The sequence below is a fragment of the Enhydra lutris genome, unplaced genomic scaffold (genome assembly GCF_002288905.1).
Source record: "Enhydra lutris kenyoni isolate GAN:26980312 unplaced genomic scaffold, ASM228890v2 scaffoldscaffold7, whole genome shotgun sequence".
NCBI lineage: Eukaryota > Metazoa > Chordata > Mammalia > Carnivora > Mustelidae > Enhydra > Enhydra lutris.
Genome location: NW_019154091.1, coordinates 3,058,168 through 3,077,214, shown reverse-complemented (window position 1 = coordinate 3,077,214; position 19,047 = coordinate 3,058,168). Strand labels below are relative to the sequence as shown.

Below are 19,047 nucleotides of genomic sequence, written 5' to 3'. Positions count from 1 at the left end.
TGCTCCCTCTGCTTGTGCTCTCTCCTTTGCATGCTCTCTCTCAAATAAAGTCTTAAAAAAAAAAAGTTTTGACTGATAAAGCATTTTTCCTTTCTTCAGCCTTTTTCTTAGTAGACTTTTCTGACATCCTGTTTAATCATCCACTGTCCCATTACTGTACAAAATTGAGTGGCCATTTGTTTTCTTGTGCCTTACACTAATAGGGGAGAGGAGAAGAAGGAAATGAGTTCCTTATTTAATAGCAAGAAAGTTGCCAAAGGTCATGGTTTCACATACAGGGCAATTTTTTTACTCATGAAATAAATGTTACAGACATTTCACTGGAATATATTTTAAAAATTATTCTTATATTTTAAAAGGTGAAATTTTAAACCTTAATTCTTATGTTGAATAGGTACACCTTGTGTTTCTGGGGGTTCTTTTTACACTTTGCTCATGCTATAATACTTTTGTATTTATTCATATATATATATATATATATATATATATATATATCTTTTTATTTTTTTAAAACTTCTTCAATACTTTTATGTGGGAGTCAGAATTCTTGCCAACTTTTTTTTTTTTTTTATATTTATTTTTTTTTTTTTTTTAAGATTTTATTTATTTATTTGACAGAGAGAGATCACAGTAGACAGAGGCAGGCAGAGAGAGAGAGAGAGAGGGAAGCAGGCTCCCTGCTGAGCAGAGAGCCCGATGCGGGACTCGATCCCAGGACCCTGGGATCATGACCTGAGCCGAAGGCAGTGGCTTAACCCACTGAGCCACCCAGGCGCCCTCTTGCCAACTTCTAAACAAACATAATATCTATGTTTTTAAGAACCATCCTGTCATCTTTAAGACAAACATAAGAAGATAAGTACTCAGTCCAGTGATGTCATTTTTTATCAAAACACTGTTGGGGGTGCCTGGGTGGCTCAGTTGGTTGAGCATCCATCCCCCCTCAGGTCTTGATCTTAGGGTGGTGAATTCAAGCCCTATATTGGGCTCCATGCCCCAGAGCCTACTGAAAAAGAAAAAAAAAAATTTTTTAAACATTGTTGGAATGTCTTTTTAGAATCATTTGGGCTATAGCTTACTCTCTTGATTTCTTTGGTGCTGTGGTTCAAAATTTCTGTCCTTTTAAGAGTAGATTTTCTGAGGTATATAGTCAGTTGACCTCAGTACAGTACTATGTGTGAGGTACTTAGGAATACTTGTTTCTTGACCATGGATGATAAATTAGAGTACTACGTGCGACATGAAATTTACTAAAGAAAATAAGATTTAGTGAGGATCAGTGTCCACTTTAGAGAGTATTTTATTAAGAAGTAATTGATAAATGTTTGAAGGAAGACATAAAAATCAAACACTATGACTAAGAAGTGGTTGATTTCTAACTCTTATACTGGTGATTTTCCAATATTTTTTAGCAGCATATTTTTTTTAGCATTTTTTAAAAAAGATATTATTTACTTGAGAGAGAAAGAGCAAGCAGAGAGAGCGCATGGGCAGGGGAGAGAGGGAGTAGGAGAAGCAGACTCCCTGCTGAGCAAGGAGCTCTATGCAGGGTTCAATCCCAGGACCTCTGGACCATGATCTGAGCCAAAGGCAGGCACTTAACCAACTGAACCACCCAGGATCCTCAGCAGCAGATTTTCTTGAATAAAATCTACAAAACCATAATACAGATAAAAGCACTATTAGTCTAAATTTTTATAACTTATTAACATATACATATTTATTATGTATAATATGTATATTTTATTATATGTATCATATACACATATATACTATATATGTAGTATACATATTTTATTATGCATAGTTTGTATAATAGTATTTATTGTGTTTATAATCTTACTACTGTAATTCTGGTAGTATTCTAGTAGTAATTATTCTAGTAAATTCTAATATAACATATAAACAATAAACAAGAATAATGCTATTTTAATAAATATATTTAAATTGGTAGTTCTAGATTTAGTAAACCTTAATACCAAATTTATTTCAGTATTTTGTTTGGGATAAGCAGTACTGAGAGAATCTGATTCACGTGGATAAAAATGTAATGGGTTGGATTTACAGTGTTACACAAGAGCATTTGCTGTCTAAACACAAAAAAGGCAAGAGTGAGGGGTGTTGATATATAGAGAGACTAGGGCAGAATTAAACTTTTCCTATCAGTGTAACGTTAATATATTTTATAAAATTGGGAGGTTGGGGTGCCTGGCTGGCTTAGTTGATAGAGCATGTGACTCTTGATCTTGGGGTTATAAGTTCAAGCCCCACTTTGGGTGTAAAGATAAGTTAAAAATAAAATTTTAAAAAATAAGTAAAAAATTGGCAGGTTAAAGCTTTATTTCAATATCTGCACAAAAATATGTAAACTTGACAGTCAAATGTTGATGGCTTTCAGCATAGTAAAATTTGGTATAGAATAAGTCATATTTTTTAGTGGTAGTTTAAAATGTGTGTATATATAAAATTGAAATCACACATCTGTGGCACCATATTACCTGTGTGTAACCCTAGGGTTTTATGGGAGTTTGAAGGCACAGTTAAGGTCTACATACTCCTTTAGTCCATACACTCCATTATGTTCTTCTTTAGGTGTTTAATTACTAACACAAAATAGATGTTCAGAAAATGTTTGCACTGTGATAAATGCAATGTTAAAATATGATGCTGATTTTCTGATTTATCCCTTAGGGCACTAGTGTCTTGTCACCTGGACTCCACATAGGAATAATTATTATATTGGCAATAATGATCTATAAAAAGTCAGCAACTAATGTGTTTGAAAAGCATCCTTGTCTTTATACCCTTATGTTTGGATGTGTCTTTGCTAAAATTTCACAGAAATTGGTGGTAAGAAATTCTTTTATTTATATTTCATGGTATAAATAATGTACTTGGTCCTCAAATACAAGGCTGGAAACTATTTCATAAAATGGGTAGGTTTTCAATGGCATTATCATTATAATAAATAGTTAGCTATTTATGCTCCAAGTAAAACTGTGAATGGGTCAATGTTATATTCAGGGAGATAGTTTCTTTTCTGTATGCTAAGTTCTTTTAATTAGCTGTTTAGCTATATTGTCAACTATAGCTTTCTGATATCAAGGAATTTAAATATTGGGAACTTTAATGAGCTACCCAGTTATGAATTTGAGAAACTTTAGAATTAGCATTTCCATATTAAATGTGAGAAAAATGGTCTCTATTTTTGTCTTAACAGTGAATTAAAGTTATAATTCTTTCCTGAAAAATAAAAGCTAAAATATTTAAAATTTAATAGTGAAATTATTTTGTTTACTTTTTTATAGATAGCTCACATGACCAAAAGTGAACTGTATCTTCAAGACACTGTCTTTTTTGGCCCAGGTCTTTTGTTTTTAGACCAGTACTTTAATAATTTTGTAGACGAGTATGTTGTTCTTTGGATAGCAATGGTAAGTTCTTTCCTGCTAAGATTTTTATTTATTTTTAATAGATGTCAGATAACCCTATGCTTAAGAGTCATTTCAGTGAGATAGCAGATAGTCTTACTATCTAGTCTATATTGTAAATGTTTCTGAATATTTAAAATTAACTCCTTTTAAGCTGTGAATTGTGTTTTGTGTGTGTGTATGTGTGTGTATAGAAATGGCCCAGATTATCTGGAGATTAGGCTTTCAACAACTTAAATCCTTAAAAACCCAATTGTGTACCTTAAAAATAGATCTTTCTCCCCCACCAAAAACAATACAAAGAAGTCAAAAATCACTTCACTCTGCCCAGAGAACGGCAAATACTTTTTTAGGTGTCTGACTTTTATTTAATCAAGCTTATTAGAATTTTTTGAGCTTATAGCAGGTAACAGGTGAATTAGATGGAATTAGTGTTAGAATATGTGGGCCCTTATTGTGTCAAGAACTGTTGGCTAATATTGAAGAAACAAAACAGAAAAAAAACAGTACTACCAATTATAGGATTCTGGGACCATTTTGTTCTAGAAGTAAGCAACCTGATATATCTGTTTGGCTCTTGAGGACAGTGCATAACTTATATCAATAATGATGACTCATCAAGCAAAGGTTAAATTCTCATTGAATATGTCCAGCTTAAGAAAGTGGTACAGATAATATATATATTAGTTTCTACTCAAAATGATTATAAAACACAAAATTATGCACTCAAGAGAGCTCTAGCTCTGAGGAAGAGAAAATCACTGTTGGCAACACCTTAATCACAAACATGGAAAGGGAGCATTATTCAATTTTTTTTAATTGAGACATTATCTTTATGGTCTTCAGTTAATAATGGTTCTGAACAACTTTGCTCCGTTTTCCCCTACCTTTGGACCTCGCACCTAATTGTTAGTGATAGATAAATACATATTAAAGTGTGCTAAAAGAAATCCTTCAGTGAATCTCTTGATAGTTTGAATAATGTACCCTATTTGTTAGACTTAGGCCTTGAAATATATCTGTTCTGCGCACAGACCACAGGAGTACCTCTGATGATTCTTTATACTAGGTTCTATAGTATTATTCTTTTTTCTGGAGTAAATAGCTTAATATCCATTCATGGCAATTCAGAAGTCTTTCATTCTTCAAATGGTGGTGAGATATAAATCTTAATCCTTGGAAGTTTTTCAGGAAATAGTCTAAAAAGTGTTTGAAAATCAGAATAATTTCCTTTAATTTTCTATCCAGTATACATATTTTTAGGGCTCCAAAACAATGTAAGAAATAGGGGTGATTATTCAAAATATCCAAAAATTCAATGTAGGGTTACTTTTACTAAGCTTGTATATATGTTATCAATTTAATTATGTTTAACATAATTAAAACACCAGGTATTAAAAATTCGAGCATCTATTTTATAGTGAGTGAGTTGGCCTGGTTTATGCCAGTGGTAGAGATTATGGTGAGGAAGACAAATTGAATTTTTCTCTAAAACACTATGTGGACCACAATTTAAAACAACAACAGAAAACACTTATGTGGACCAAACAAAACATATGTGCCCTTCAGCATCCTTACACAAAAGCTTCTTACTTCAGAGAGAAAAGGATCAGATAGAGCTTTTCAGGTAAATGATATGGGAGATTTTCCCCTCATAGGTGAGAATTCCCTCTCCACTGGTAGAGCTGTGAGCTTCCCTCTCTGAAAGGAAGCATTTCCTCCTGGTCTTTGGTAGACTTTTTAGAGTGTGCCTTCCTCTTTAATTTTGTATTCAACACAATTTTGTATATGCCTCCCCTCAACTAAGGTCTTTTCCAGGCCTTTACTTTCTTACAACCATCTCAAAGGAAAAAGAAATGTATATGATGGAATGATTTTATTAATAGTGACTAGCAACCCTTCTAATAGAAAATTTAGGCTTTGTTGCACAGCAGAAAATTTAAAGAATGTGGAGTCAGAAGACCAATTTTGTTACCTTCCATCTTTTGTATTTTTGTCTAGGAGTTTTACCACTCTGAGCCTCAGTTCTTATAACTGTGAAATACATTGCATGTTCCAGAGGATTATAGTGAGGTCCAAATATGAAATATATGAAAGTACTCGAAATTATAGTATTTCCACTGAGGAATTTTAGATTAAGGTGTGAGATCCAGGGGGTGGGAAGAGGGAACAGAAAAATAGACCATAATACATTTCTTTTTTCTTTTTTCTTTTTTTTTTTTTTTTTTTTGCTTCCAAAGGTCGTTTCTTCATTTGATATGATGATGTACTTTAGTGCTTTGTGCCTGCAAATTTCAAGACACCTTCATCTAAATATCTTCAAGACTTCATATCATGAAGCACCTGAACAGGTTCACAAGCATATTGACTAATAGCCCAAGGAAAAGAGAAGCAGTTAGGGGAACCTATGAGTGAAGGAAATTCCCCTTTGCAGGAGGCTAGTATACAATAAATAAGGTTATATTTGAATATGAAACACTAAGTCTTATAGATTCCATTGTTTATTTCAGTTGTGAAGTCCTCAATGTATATCAACATTTTGATCACAGGTATTATCAGAGTATTACAATCTATAACTTAGAAACAAAATCAAAGAAAGATATTTCAATTTTCTGAGGACAAGAAAGTAAACCACTGTCGTTCTAAAGATCAGTCTCTGTCTCAAAAGTCTTTGTCAGATACTCGGGGTTTTCATTGCTAAAGGATTACATAAAAATTCAGGGCTTAAAGGATTTTAGCCATCTTAAGGGTGATGCTTACTTCAACTGCAAAAATTTGACGAGTTCATAATACTGCATAAGTGCATGGATTGTAATACTGTAGTTACTGAAACAAATGATGTTATAAGAAATGGTATTTTTTAATTAGCAGTTTTTCAAGTTATATTAATTACTATTGTATAAAAGGAAATACTTGCTTGCAACTAGAATTTAAAGGGGCTACCAGAATTTTCTATAATTTTTTAGTAAGAGGAATTTGTCTTCCAGTTCAGAAAGGCAAATGAATTTTTATACATCATTCCTTGATATTCTAAGTTAAAATTTCATTGTCATAAAAAAAAGTGGACGTTAAAGATCCCCTTTTATGAAACATAAAGTAGCTAAAGCAAGGTTGATATAAGAAAATTAGTGATTTATGGGGCTCCTGGGTGGCTCAGTCAGTTAAGCATCTGCCTTCTGCTCAGGTCATGATCCCAGAGTTCTGGAATCAGCCCCTACTCACCAGGTTCCCTGCTCAGGTGGAAGCCTGCTTCTCCTTCTCCCTATACTCTTTCTCCCTCCACCCCCACCACCTCATCCTCTCTCTCTCTCACTCACTCTCTCTAATAAATCTCTAAAAAGAAAAAAGAAAATTAGTAATTTATGACAACATGGCAAAAATATCTTCCCTTTCCAGTAACAACCAAAGTTACCTCAAATAGATGACTCATGAGGAAAGGGGGATAATGTAATTATCAGTCATCCCATCACTAAATAGATAATGTACTGATCTTATCTTTCCACTCTCACTTAAAAGTTTATGTTGCTCATTGTGACTCAGACTCCCCATCTTACCTTATCTTTAATTTTGCCCAACAGTTCTATAGACCATAAGGCATATGATGAAATAATCAAAAAAATAAAGGAGTAATGAACACATACTATATATTAAGCAATAAAAAGGCATATTGAAAAAATAGTGAAAGTTGATATTCCTTGAAAGGAAAAAATACGTGAAATAAGTACACAGAAACCACTCTGGAGTGCTTATTTTGTTTCTAACTTTTACTCAAACTCAAATAGGACTTTTTTAGGTGTTTGAATGGTACTTAAGATTTAGATACCAAGGGTGCCTGGGTGGCTCAGTTGTTAAGTGGCTGCCTTTGGCTCAGGTCATGATCCCAGGGTCCAGGGATTTAGGCCCACATTGGGCTCCCTGCTTGGCGGGAAGCCTGCTTCTCCCTCCCCTGCTCCCCCTGCTTGTGTACCCTCTTTCTCTGTGTCTCTGTCAAATAAATAAGTAAAATCTTCAAAAAAAAAAAAAAAAAAGATTTAGATTCCAGCATAAATTTTGGCTTAAAAGAAGTCCTTTACAAAATTTAGAAACTGGCTCCTTAATATTAGATAATCATTAATTTCTTCCTATATAAGTTATCATAGTTTAAAAAAAAGAGAGTCAGTATGGACTTGCTTAAAAACTTGGAACACCTTAAAACTAAGGTAAAGGTGGGTCATGGGGTAAAAATTAAAGTTTAAAACATGAAAAAAACAGGAGAAAATCAATCTTCTCCTCCTAATGGGGATATTTTTCATTTTGAATGATTTAATGAAAGCAATTTCAGCAAAAGATAGTAAGTTTAGCTGACATATTTCAAACAAATGCTGAAACAGTTTAATATTTACTAAACCCCAGTGTTTTATATGTTATTCTGTTTTAAAAAATGCACATTTTTAGTGACAGGTATGAAGTCAACTATTCAAGTTTGGAAAGGAATATAATCAAACTTCATATATTTACTGAATATTAAAACAAACAATATTTTCAAACAAAATATTTACTAGGTATTAAAGACAGATGTGAAATATTTAAACCATAAGTAATTAGGTATGTTAATGATATGATCTTAATAATTACTAAGGGCATGTGTCATTTAATTATGGACCAAGCCCAATTAAATGGCTTTTTGATGTCTTTATGGAAATGACATATTCACCAATCCATGTCTTAAAACTGATAGTTATATATCGTTTGGTTTTCTTAATAGTTTTTGGCAGTTTTATTTATTTCAGAACACAAACTTGAGTCGCTTTTAATAAATTATGTAAGTCAATAGAATAGATTTTCTTTTAAAACCGTATTTTCATTGGAATTGGCTGTGTAACTTCAGTATATACGGTGGAATGTACATAGAACATAGTTTTGTATATTTTTCCTTAAAGAAAAACAATGTAACCTTTTATACTTGTGCTTTCTAACTTTTGGGACTAATACAAATACACAGAAGCCAAAAGCTGAAATTAAATCATCTTTATTGCTAAAAGTTAATTAACAAGTGTTAAAGAGAAAAATTCACTATTACTATTAAAGATCTGGACTCACATAACTGCTCAGCTTTATCTGAAGGTTAACAGAAGGAAGGGTCTTGCACTTAAGCTAACAATTAACACGATGTATTTTAAACTAGAATTTTTAAACCACTCTAAAAGAATTACATGCCTCTTAGCTAATGTTGTAATTGTATCATATTACTTAGGTTCAAGTTCTTCCTTCAAAGAGTCATCAGAATAACATGGACTGAAGAGACTTTCGAACACTTGCCATCTCTTGCTGCTGCTGTTACATGAAAGGAAATATTAAACATTTGTTTAATTTTTAGATAAGTGTTATACATATTTCAGCAAATAAAATATTTCAATGCTTGCATTACTCCTTTTTTCCAATTCAAAATGTAATGACTTACAGTTTCCATCATAATTTTTTTTTGCAACATAGCCATTTCTTTTCTAAGTTCATTTTGTGCACCAGTAAGTAGACTATCATGATTCTTCTCCAAGTCCTCCATACTCTAAAACACAAAAGGCTAGTTCAGTTACAAACTACCACTTTTCATCTCAGATTCTAAACTTGTAGAATTAATTTTCAAAAGTAGGAACTTTTTAGTATTCAAATAATGTGCATTATTTATTCCAAATTAAAATATTCGAAGTAATACTGGAAACCAAAATACCCATTAAAGGAATAAAAGCATCAGACATGGATCAAATATTATTATAGGAGGTATAACAGTGTGTATTTTGCTTGAAATACTGGGTTAATGAGCTGCTAAGGTCAAAATAGAACAAAAAAAGAATACCTTAATTTTTAAATTTTTTAGTAAGCTTTCTAAATATCAGGTAGTTATGTTATTATTACTAATAGTGTGATGGGAATTCATAAGGAGAAATAAAATGATCTGTAATATACCTCTTTTCAATTTATGAAAAACAAATTACATTATAAATCTTTTTCACCTAACAAATAGTGATCCTAACTCCTACTATATAAAAAGTATTATATTATTAAGTGTTGTGGAGAAAATAAAAAATATTAATACATGATCACTCCCTTATTCCAGTAAGGAGAAACAAAAATAATGCAAAATTTTATAGGAGGAATGGAAATGCAGCTTGTAGCTATGCAGTAGAAAATAGGGACTAACTCCAATTTATTTGGCAAAAGAGCAAGATTTAATAAAGAAAAAGTAATTAAAAGTATTTTAGAGCAAGAGCATAAGTAAAAGCATGGAAGTACACAGTGAGTTTAGAGAAAGCAGTTATCTGGAGGTGTGAGGATTACCGGACAAATATAACAATTGAAGCATAGAGAAAATCATATTATGAGAGGGAACTTGAATAAGAACTGAAAATGAGAAACTGACTTTTTCAGAAGAGACGTTTTAGGAAAGTAATATGACAGACCTATGAAGGGTAGTTTGGAGAACAGAAAAAAATCAGCTGAGGTTTAACAGGATAAGCAAAGAATGATGTGGTTATAAACTAGGAAAACAGCTCTGGGAATTAAAAAAAGGAACCACAGCAGAAGTAAAAATTACTGACCTACTAATAACTGGGTATGAAGAATAAGGGAGATGGAGAAGTCAAATACAATACTAAAGTTCCTAGCCTAAGTGGTAACATTTAGTGATAAGATTTAGAAGAAATCTTTAGTACTTCATCAGTCTTAACACCAATTAAATGGTTTTTAGGCAGCCTTAGAGCAAGCTGACTGGGAACACTTTTAAAAGTAACTTTGGTATAAATACATATTAAAAGTTCTTTAAAAATAATTGGTCTAAAACTACTAGTTTACTCAGAGCATCCTGATTCTTTTAAAAAGGTGACATTTTAACATTTGAACAAGATTATCTAAAAGAATCCCCACATCAAAAAAAAAAAAAAAAGTATGTGTAGGATTACAATGAACTCCTATGAACAGTTACTAAAAAATAATATATCTGCATGAGTAAGAGGTCAATGCCACAAACCGTTATTTGCTAATATGTTAATATTTGCTAAAATATGTCAGATAATTCTTAATCCACAAGTTTTTAATCATCTGGCTTTATGATTATAAGATGCCATATAAAGCCATGTTTAGTCACTGTAATAATCCTAAAACGAAATATGCCATAAAATACATATATATTACATTAGAAAATAAAAAATTATTCATTTTCAATTGGGTACTTTCTATTTAGCCAACACTAGAGATACAAAGACAAGTAAAAGACTACCTAGAAATGACTTACAGACTTTCTATTTTCAGTTAAGATAGGACTATTAAAGTATGAATTTTATGCACATTATGTACATTTAGGTAAAATTCCCAATTTACCATTTCCTGTTTGAAGACTCCCCATAAAAACATTAGAATTGTAAAAATATATTCAACACTTAAATCAAAATGGAAAGTAGTTAAGAATTTAAAATGTATAAGCAAAATGTTTTTCCCCTTAAAAGGAAAAAATTATCTTCTACTTCTAATATAATGTTATATAAGAAGGTATTACATAACCAAATACAACAGACCTTTATGAACTGCTCATATAACTGTCTAATTGTTTTCAGTCTCTGGCTCTGAACAATTCTAGATTGTTGAAAAACCTTTTGTTGCTGTCGAAACATGTTCTACAAATGTAAAAGAAAAAAATTATAACAATTTCGGTATAATTTAAAATTTAGTAAAAAAATAATTCTACATTAAACTTAAAAGGAATGGTTTATAAGTCAACAGTTTTAACTATTATGACCAAGTTCAACACTAATACACAACAGTAATAATCCTACCAGTCACTGAGTAGGAACACTTAACAATACTCAAGATACGCTGTTTTGGTTTTGTTTTTAAATGTAGGCTCCATGTGAACTCACAACCCTGAAATCGAGAGTTAGATGCTTAGGGACACCTGAGTGGCTCAGTTGGTTAAGTGATGGCCTTCAGCCTGGGTCATGATCCCAGGGTCCTTGAATGGAGTCCTGCATTGGGCTCCTTGCTCAGCAGGGAGTCTACTTCTCCCTTTCTGCCTGCATCTGCCCCTGCTGGTGCTTTCTTGCTCACTCTCTGACAAATAAATAGTCTTACACCCTCCCCAAAAAAAGAAGAGTCGGACGCTTACCTGACTGAGCCACCCAGGCAACCCAACAATACTCAAAATATGTTTTAATTCTTGGTGCTTTCCATATCAACACATAATGAACCTTCCAATAATGCTGATGTTTCAGTTCCTACTTTCCACCAATGGTTTTTGTCCCCCACCCTACTTCAGCCATTCACATACATGCTTATATCCTAGATTTTGTCATTGCCAGTAACTACAACTTCTACATAGTACTAATAGTAGAAGATGTCATATTAACTCTGTTAGATAACACTCTGAACTCTTTAACATATTATGTATGAACTAATTTCATCCTTGAAACAACTCTATGAGATAGGTATTATTACTCCCCTTTCATAGATAAGGAAAGTGAGGCACATAGATAATTTTTCCAGTTTCACAGCCAGTGTTTGGTCATACCAGGATAATTCCAGAGTATGTTTCCAGAATCCAGATCTAATCATTATTCATGCTGTTTCTCCATATAGCCCACTATCCAACCACTACTTGCTTACCAAGTACTCTTCATACTTAGTACTTGGTACACTCTTAGTACTACAACTCAATAATTTCTATCAATACGTAAAATTCACTCATCCTATACCTAGTTTTCACTATCCCCCATCCATATTCCTATGTCCTCACTTTCTTCCTTCCCAGCTTAAATTATATGGTCAATCATAATTACTCCTTTCAAATGAAAGGAGTATATATATCCTGCCCAATTTTTACTCTGTCACACTTGTTTGGCTAAACCCCAATCCTGAAAAATTCAATGCTCCAGCTATTCTGCCTACACCCCTGCAGCTGGTCATGACTGGAGAAAACCCCACAATTATGCTGACACACCTCACTTTAAATTATGATCACTGTGATCACAAGCCTAAATTTGACCCTTAATGCTGCTTGGAAATTTTATTTCCCTAGTCCATTTGCTGATCCACTCAGGAAAATATTTTATACCTTCTCATTTGACCTCAAAAAGCAACATGTTTTCTATCATCCAAGGACCTTAATTATTTCACTAGAGAAATATAAGTAATCCAAAGAGAACTTTGAGTATCTATCACTATTTCTACCTATGCACCTACACCTGTGCTCACATACTCCACCTTCTTCCGTTTTTAAGGATGAACTATCCCTGTTCATCACAATTGCTACCACCAATTTCTTCACATGTTCCAACCATTCTTAAGAATTCAACAACTGTCCTCCTCTTTCCATTACTTTTTATTTTTCGCTCAAGATTATTCTTGTTGCACACAAACGTGTTGCTCTTTCTCCATTCTTAAAACCACACACTATTCCTTTTCTACTCAGGCCAACAACTCTGTTTCTTTCTTTCCTATTCTCTCTTACATACATTCTTTTTTTTTTTTTTAAGATTTTTGTTTATTTGATAGATCACAAGTAGGCAGAAAGGCAGGTGGGGGGGCGGGGAGCAGGCTCCCTGCTGAGCAGAGAGCCTGATACAGGGCTTGATCGCAGGACCCTGACATCATGACCTGAGCCGAAGGCAGAGGTTTAACCCACTGAGCCACCCAGGCGCCCCTCTTACATGCATTCTAATCAAGTTTTTGCACTCCCTTTTCTACCAAAATAATTCTGCTCAAGAACACCAACAACCAATAAAAAATCTTTAAAAAAAAAAAAAAGGGACGCCTGGGTGGCTCAGTTGGTTGGGCAGCTGCCTTCGGCTCAGGTCATGATCCCGGCGTCCTGGGATCGAGTCCCACATCGGGCTCCTTGCTCATCGGGGAGCCTGCTTCTCCCTCTGCCTCTGCCTGCCGTTCTGTCTGCCTGTGCTTGCTCTCTCTCCCTCTCTCTCTCTGACAAATAAATAAATAAAAAATCTTTAAAAAAAAAAAAAAAGAACACCAACAACCTTCACATTGCCAAATCCCCTCCTATTTCACCCATAAGGAGCATATGACAAAGCTAATCCTCTCTCCCTTTTAAAAGGCTTTCTTGACTTCACTTGGAGTCATTTTATCCCCCACCTATTATAGGCCACTCATTCTCAGTCTCTTTTACTGGTTCTCTCTCATCTTCTTGAACTCTAAACATTGAAGTACTTATTCCAGAGCTCAATCCTTAGACCTCCTTTTACATTTACAATCACTCACTTGGTGATCTCGTCCAACTCATGCCTTAAATGCTGTCTTTATGTTGAGAATTCCCAACTTTGTATGTTCAATTCATATCTCTTTCCAGAACTCCAGACACCTATACCAATGGCCTACTCAACACATCCCCTTGGATGTTTCATATTAACATTTCCAAAACTGAGCTGACCAAACAACCCCTAAAATCATTTAACATGAATAGTACCTGAGCTCTTAAATAAGAAATGTGTGATAAGTTAATAAATTAAAGAATGAAATAAAAGGATAGTTAATGTAGTTGCATATATATGGGTGGGGCTCACTTCCACCTCCCATAGAGATGGGCATGAAACTCAAGTCTGGCCAGTAAGAGTAAACCATGCTTTGACCATAATGACTGGTTCAGGAATGGGCAAATGATCCAAACTAGATCAGTGACATTCCTCCACAGGACTTTTCTTTCTGCCAGTTTTTGATAAAAAACCAGTTACCAAGCTTGTAGCAAGTTTAAATTGCAAGAAGCTATCTTGCTTACCACATTGAAAGGGCCTATTAAGGACTGGAGACAGAGCCCAAAGACACTATATAAGCAGTGCTTCCTTACACCCATTCAGCTATGCCTGAAGCTAAACTACCCCTGGACTTCTTTTATATAAACTAATAATCCTTCCTTTGTACTTTCACAATTTCCGTCACTTTGGAACTGCAAGAATCACAACCAATATTGGAAGCAAAGGCCAACAGCTTTTGTAAGTAGGGTATGTGCCCGTAATTCTCTGGCTTACCATTCAGCAGGAACAAAACACATAGCCAGCATGGGAAATGAAACCAAGCTATCACAGATCTACCACATAGCTAGGCTCTCCATTTCTACTTGACACTTGGTTGTAATTGATTATAAAATTAAGCGTGATACTAACAGCTAGTTTTTCTTCTTGTTCCTCAGCTTTCTGCACATCTATATCCCACTGCTGAAACAAAGTCAGAAATTGCTGAGAATATTCTTGGTTAAGCTTCTGCCTGTAAAACATAACAGTGAATTTTTCATATTTTATACCAAAACATTCAAAACAAAATTTGACATACTTTATAAGTACTACAGAAGGAAATAATGGCATCTTAAATTTTCAAATATGAAACCAAAAAGTAAAATTTTATGATTTTGGAAGTACTTCTTTTTCTAACCAGCTAACAGAAAAGCCCTCTCACATGATTCAGTTCTTAAAAACTATGGAAGTTTTACTATACACATAATTTTTCCAGAAAGGTCCATTTCATCTCTAAGAAGTTTTTTTATTTTTGCCAACCAAATATAGGTTCTGATATGATAAATAGATTCAGTGAAGTTATGTTTATCATGTAAGATTTCCAAATAGAAATATTCCACTTAATTTTTCCCCATTTTGGTACAAGAATGATTTTGTAAAAAAGAACAATTAAGTCGATTCAGCTAAAACACACAGATGTAGTATTTACATTAAGACGGATCTTTTTCTACATTGTTAAATAGGTAACTCTCATAAGGCTAATAATTTATATGACAATTTTTATTCAGTTGGCGTATTTCTAGAATGAATATGAATAACCTTTAAAAAACTCAGTTGTTATTTAAATGGAGGAAAAGATAACCTGCATTGATTTCTAAGAAATATATCTCAAGTCTATGAAGAAGGTTATAGAACTAAAGGACTTAATGGAAAATCAAGCCAAATATATATTTTACTAGAGACCCTGGCAAATAGAAGATGACAGTATTTTTCATAATTTGCAGCAATGAATACTAAGAAATGATACAATGTCATGGCTGTGAAAAAACCAACAACCTTACCTTTGCTCTTGCTGGGTTTTCCAAACATGTTCAATTTTCTGGTTACTAGTTTTGAGAGAAGCTTTGGTATACAATTCTAGTCTTTTTCTCTTGGCAAGAAGAGCCTTGTTAATGTCAGCTTTATTGAAAATAAACATTCATTAAAGCTTAATATTGAAAATTATTTTGTTCCCACATATTTAAATTAAATAGAGGTACAGGTGGTTCAACAGTTTTGGAAAGACATTTAAAAATAAATCTTAGGGATGCCTAGGTGGCTCAGTAGGTTAAACCTCTGTGTTCAGCTCAGGTCATGATCCTGGGATTGAGTCCTGTATTAAGGCTCCTTGCTAATCAGGGAGACTGCCTCTCCCTCTGACTGCTGCTCTCCCTGCTTGTGCTCTCTCTCTCAATCTCTCTCTTTCTCTGACAAATAAATAAATAAAATCTTAAAAAAAATAAATTAAATCTTAAAGTAGGTATAATATTAAAAAGCCAAGATTATTTGCTTTTTTTCCTAAGAAAGTTTTTGGCAATTAGTATCCCTATTTTGATTTTCCTAGAGCTAATTTTTTAATTTAGAGATGATTGAAAAAAAACTAAACATGAAAAAAGAAAGGGGAGTCTCAAAGACAGACCTTTAACTTCCTCAGGAGAAAACACTAATAAAGGCTAAATTTTTCTGAATTTGTAAAATATTCTCTAACTGAAAGAACTCATTTATATGAGTTATTGCTAGAACTCATCATATGAAACACACAAATTTTAAAAGAATACAAAAAGGGACAGTGGCTCAGTCAAGTGTCTGCCTTGGGCTCAGGTCATGATCACAGGGTCCTGGGATGGAGTCCTGCATCACAGCTCCCTGCTGAGTGGGGAGTCTGTTTCTCTCTCTGCCATCTTCCCTTCCCCTTTTGTTCTCTCTCTCATACAAATAAATAAATTTAAAAATCTAAAAAGAATCCAAAAAGAATAAAAACAGTTAAGTAAGAAAATTATTTTTTAAAAAATATAATCTGTGATACTTTCAAATATAATTTTTACCAAAAGAGATAAAAACCAAGCATAGAAAAACCTTAATTTAAGTAAGTATCTTGATAAATTCACTCAAGTACCCTTTTAAATATTTCCATGGAATCTTTTTTTTCCCTGGACTTACTAAAAGAAAATTTTTTTCTTACTGAAGTATAGTTGACACACAATGTTATAGATTAGTTTCAGGTTTATGACAATGATTTCTGGAGCTTTTTATAAGACATTTTTGTCCTATAAAACTGCTTTGCTAAATACTTGCATATGAATCTACCATCAATAATTATTTTTTTCAGTAATCACGATGGATCTGTATTATTATACAAATATTTCATATTTCCAGTATATACCTATGATAAATTTAGAAGACAGATTATAAAACAAACATTTTTCTACCACCAAATAGAGCAATGCTTTCAAAAAAGACTTGACTGAGTACATAATCCATATAGAGGAACCAAATATTGTTCTTTTTTAAGAATACTATTCCCTGGGGGCACCTGGATGCTCAGTTGGTTAAATGTCCCCTTTGGCTCAGGTCAATCTCCAGGACCTGGGATCTAGGCCACATTGTGTTGGGCTTCCTGCTCGGCAGGGAGTCTGCTTCTCTCTCCCTCTCCCTGTGGCCCCTCCCCTGGCTCATGCATGCGCGAGCCCATGTGCGCACGCGCTCTCTCTCAAATAAATAAAATCCTTTAAAAAAAAGAACACTATCCCCTAACACAGTTAATGTAACTAATATTAAATATACCATTTAAGGTTTATAAACTTTTTGTCTGATTATATATTTCTCACTAGCTAGCAGGGTTACCTTTCTAAATGACATAGTTTAATAAAGTAAAAAATAACAATAAAGAGGTATTTTAAAGGGTTCAGTTTATACTGCTCCTAAGAAAAGAACACAGCAATGTCATAGAAAATAACTAAATTGAGAAAATGAAAAACTGACATATATACAGATATGTGTGTTTTTAACACTTGCTTTGTGAGTTTGTGGAAGTTCATATAAACAGGAGTAGAGACTTTCCCCTTCCATTTTTGTTCTAAAATTGCACAGTCCATTAAATTCACACATATATAAAATAAAAACACCATTCTTACCTCACCATTGTTAATACCATTCTTACTCTTCGCATTGACAACTGGAGATTAGGTAAGGAAATCTATATAGTTGAATCACACATACTTAGGGAAAATCTTATATATGAGGACAAGCATTAGATTAACAATCTTATAGTTCACTGATTAACATTTCTTATTACAGAGGTTATATGTTACACAGTTTAAAATAATTATCTTAAAAGAAAAATAGCTCTTAAAACATACCTCCAAATCTTTCCAGCATATTTTGTACTTCACCCCTGTGAAATTACATTAGAAATTTTTTAATTAAGGATTGAAATATCACACAATGTGTTTTACATACAATATTCATTGGACAACCAAAGTAGACTTTTCTTAGTTTATGTAACATGCAAAAATTATTTTGAGCACATCACCCCATATCTTCAAACACTGCTGCAGAAGTCCTTTTCTTCCCATGCTTCTCAATTACTGGAGTCTTCCCTGCATTGACAATAAAAAAGAAAAATATTTTTGAAACTATTCCATTTTGGTAATTTTTAATGATGAACTATCTTAATTTGGAGGCTTTCAGGTTTTTCTGCCAACGTAACTTTTTAAAGCAGACATATAAATACAGTACTTGCTCTGCAGTTTAGATAGGATTAAATCAGGATCTAGGACCATTTTATAGGAACAATTTTGCAAGCCTTCCTGTGTTAATGTCATAGTAAGCCAGGTTTTTATTTGTTTTTATATAATACAGATATTTATGCTATATAAAACTCATTTACTTATTTACGAACAGACATCTGGAGAATAATAACTGTAAAGGAAAGAGATGCTGTGTAAACTTTTCAAGCTCCAAATGGGAAACATGAAGTACATGAATAAAGTTTTATTATAGTCTAAAATGTAGTGCATCCGGAAGGAATGAACTACAGGACAGGGTCACTGCCCAACAACATTAGATATACTGTACCTTCGGTAACATCCTCCTCTGAACCACTCAGATCTTTTTTATCTTCCTTCTCAAAGTCATAGGCTCTTACAACCTGATCCTCCATTGATGTCTTCCCAGATTTCCCTGCATGTTTTCTTCCAGAGGGCACCATATTTAGATGTTTTCTGATTTAAAAAAAAAAAAAAAAAAATATATATATATATATATATATCTCAAACCTTCTGAATCCAAAGACACCATTTAAGTAAACTGGTAAATTTCATAATTAACTATATCAAATAAAGAGGAATCTCCTCACTTATTTTGTTGGCCCAAATTAACAAAGAAGATAATGACAGCACCGACCCTGATTCCAGGTGTGAGGAGACGGAGAGTTGGTATCTGAGGGCTACGCGATCTGAATTTCAGTCCCGCCTCTGTCAGATTCCGGCTAAATTCGGGCAAGAATCTAGTTTGTGCATTTCCGTCACAAAGTGAAACCGCAGTTGTTGACAGGTTCGATCCTGTGATCATGCCCCAAAATAAGTTTA

General features: G+C 33.5%; 2 protein-coding genes across 2 annotated transcripts in view; one reads left to right on the top strand and one right to left on the bottom strand.

Moving 5' to 3' along the window:
- LOC111142085 (choline phosphotransferase 1) overlaps nucleotides 1-8,834 on the top strand; it is a 39,110-nt gene extending 30,276 nt beyond the window's left edge. The window contains exons 6-9 of the mRNA XM_022495036.1: nucleotides 2,692-2,850; nucleotides 3,309-3,434; nucleotides 5,672-5,782; nucleotides 8,665-8,834. Coding sequence (XP_022350744.1) covers nucleotides 2,692-2,850; nucleotides 3,309-3,434; nucleotides 5,672-5,782; nucleotides 8,665-8,709 — 441 coding nt within the window. The 3' untranslated portion in view covers nucleotides 8,710-8,834. The remainder of the gene's footprint in view (nucleotides 1-2,691; nucleotides 2,851-3,308; nucleotides 3,435-5,671; nucleotides 5,783-8,664) is intronic.
- LOC111142087 (synaptonemal complex protein 3) lies at nucleotides 8,691-18,668 on the bottom strand. The gene is made up of 8 exons (XM_022495037.1): nucleotides 18,536-18,668; nucleotides 17,991-18,057; nucleotides 17,818-17,852; nucleotides 15,481-15,598; nucleotides 14,573-14,672; nucleotides 10,979-11,077; nucleotides 8,872-8,976; nucleotides 8,691-8,744 (listed from the first exon to the last, which is right to left on the bottom strand). The coding sequence occupies exons 1-8, from the start codon at nucleotides 18,666-18,668 to the stop codon at nucleotides 8,691-8,693; spliced, it is 711 nt and encodes a 236-aa protein (XP_022350745.1).
- Nucleotides 18,669-19,047: the final 379 nt, after the last annotated feature.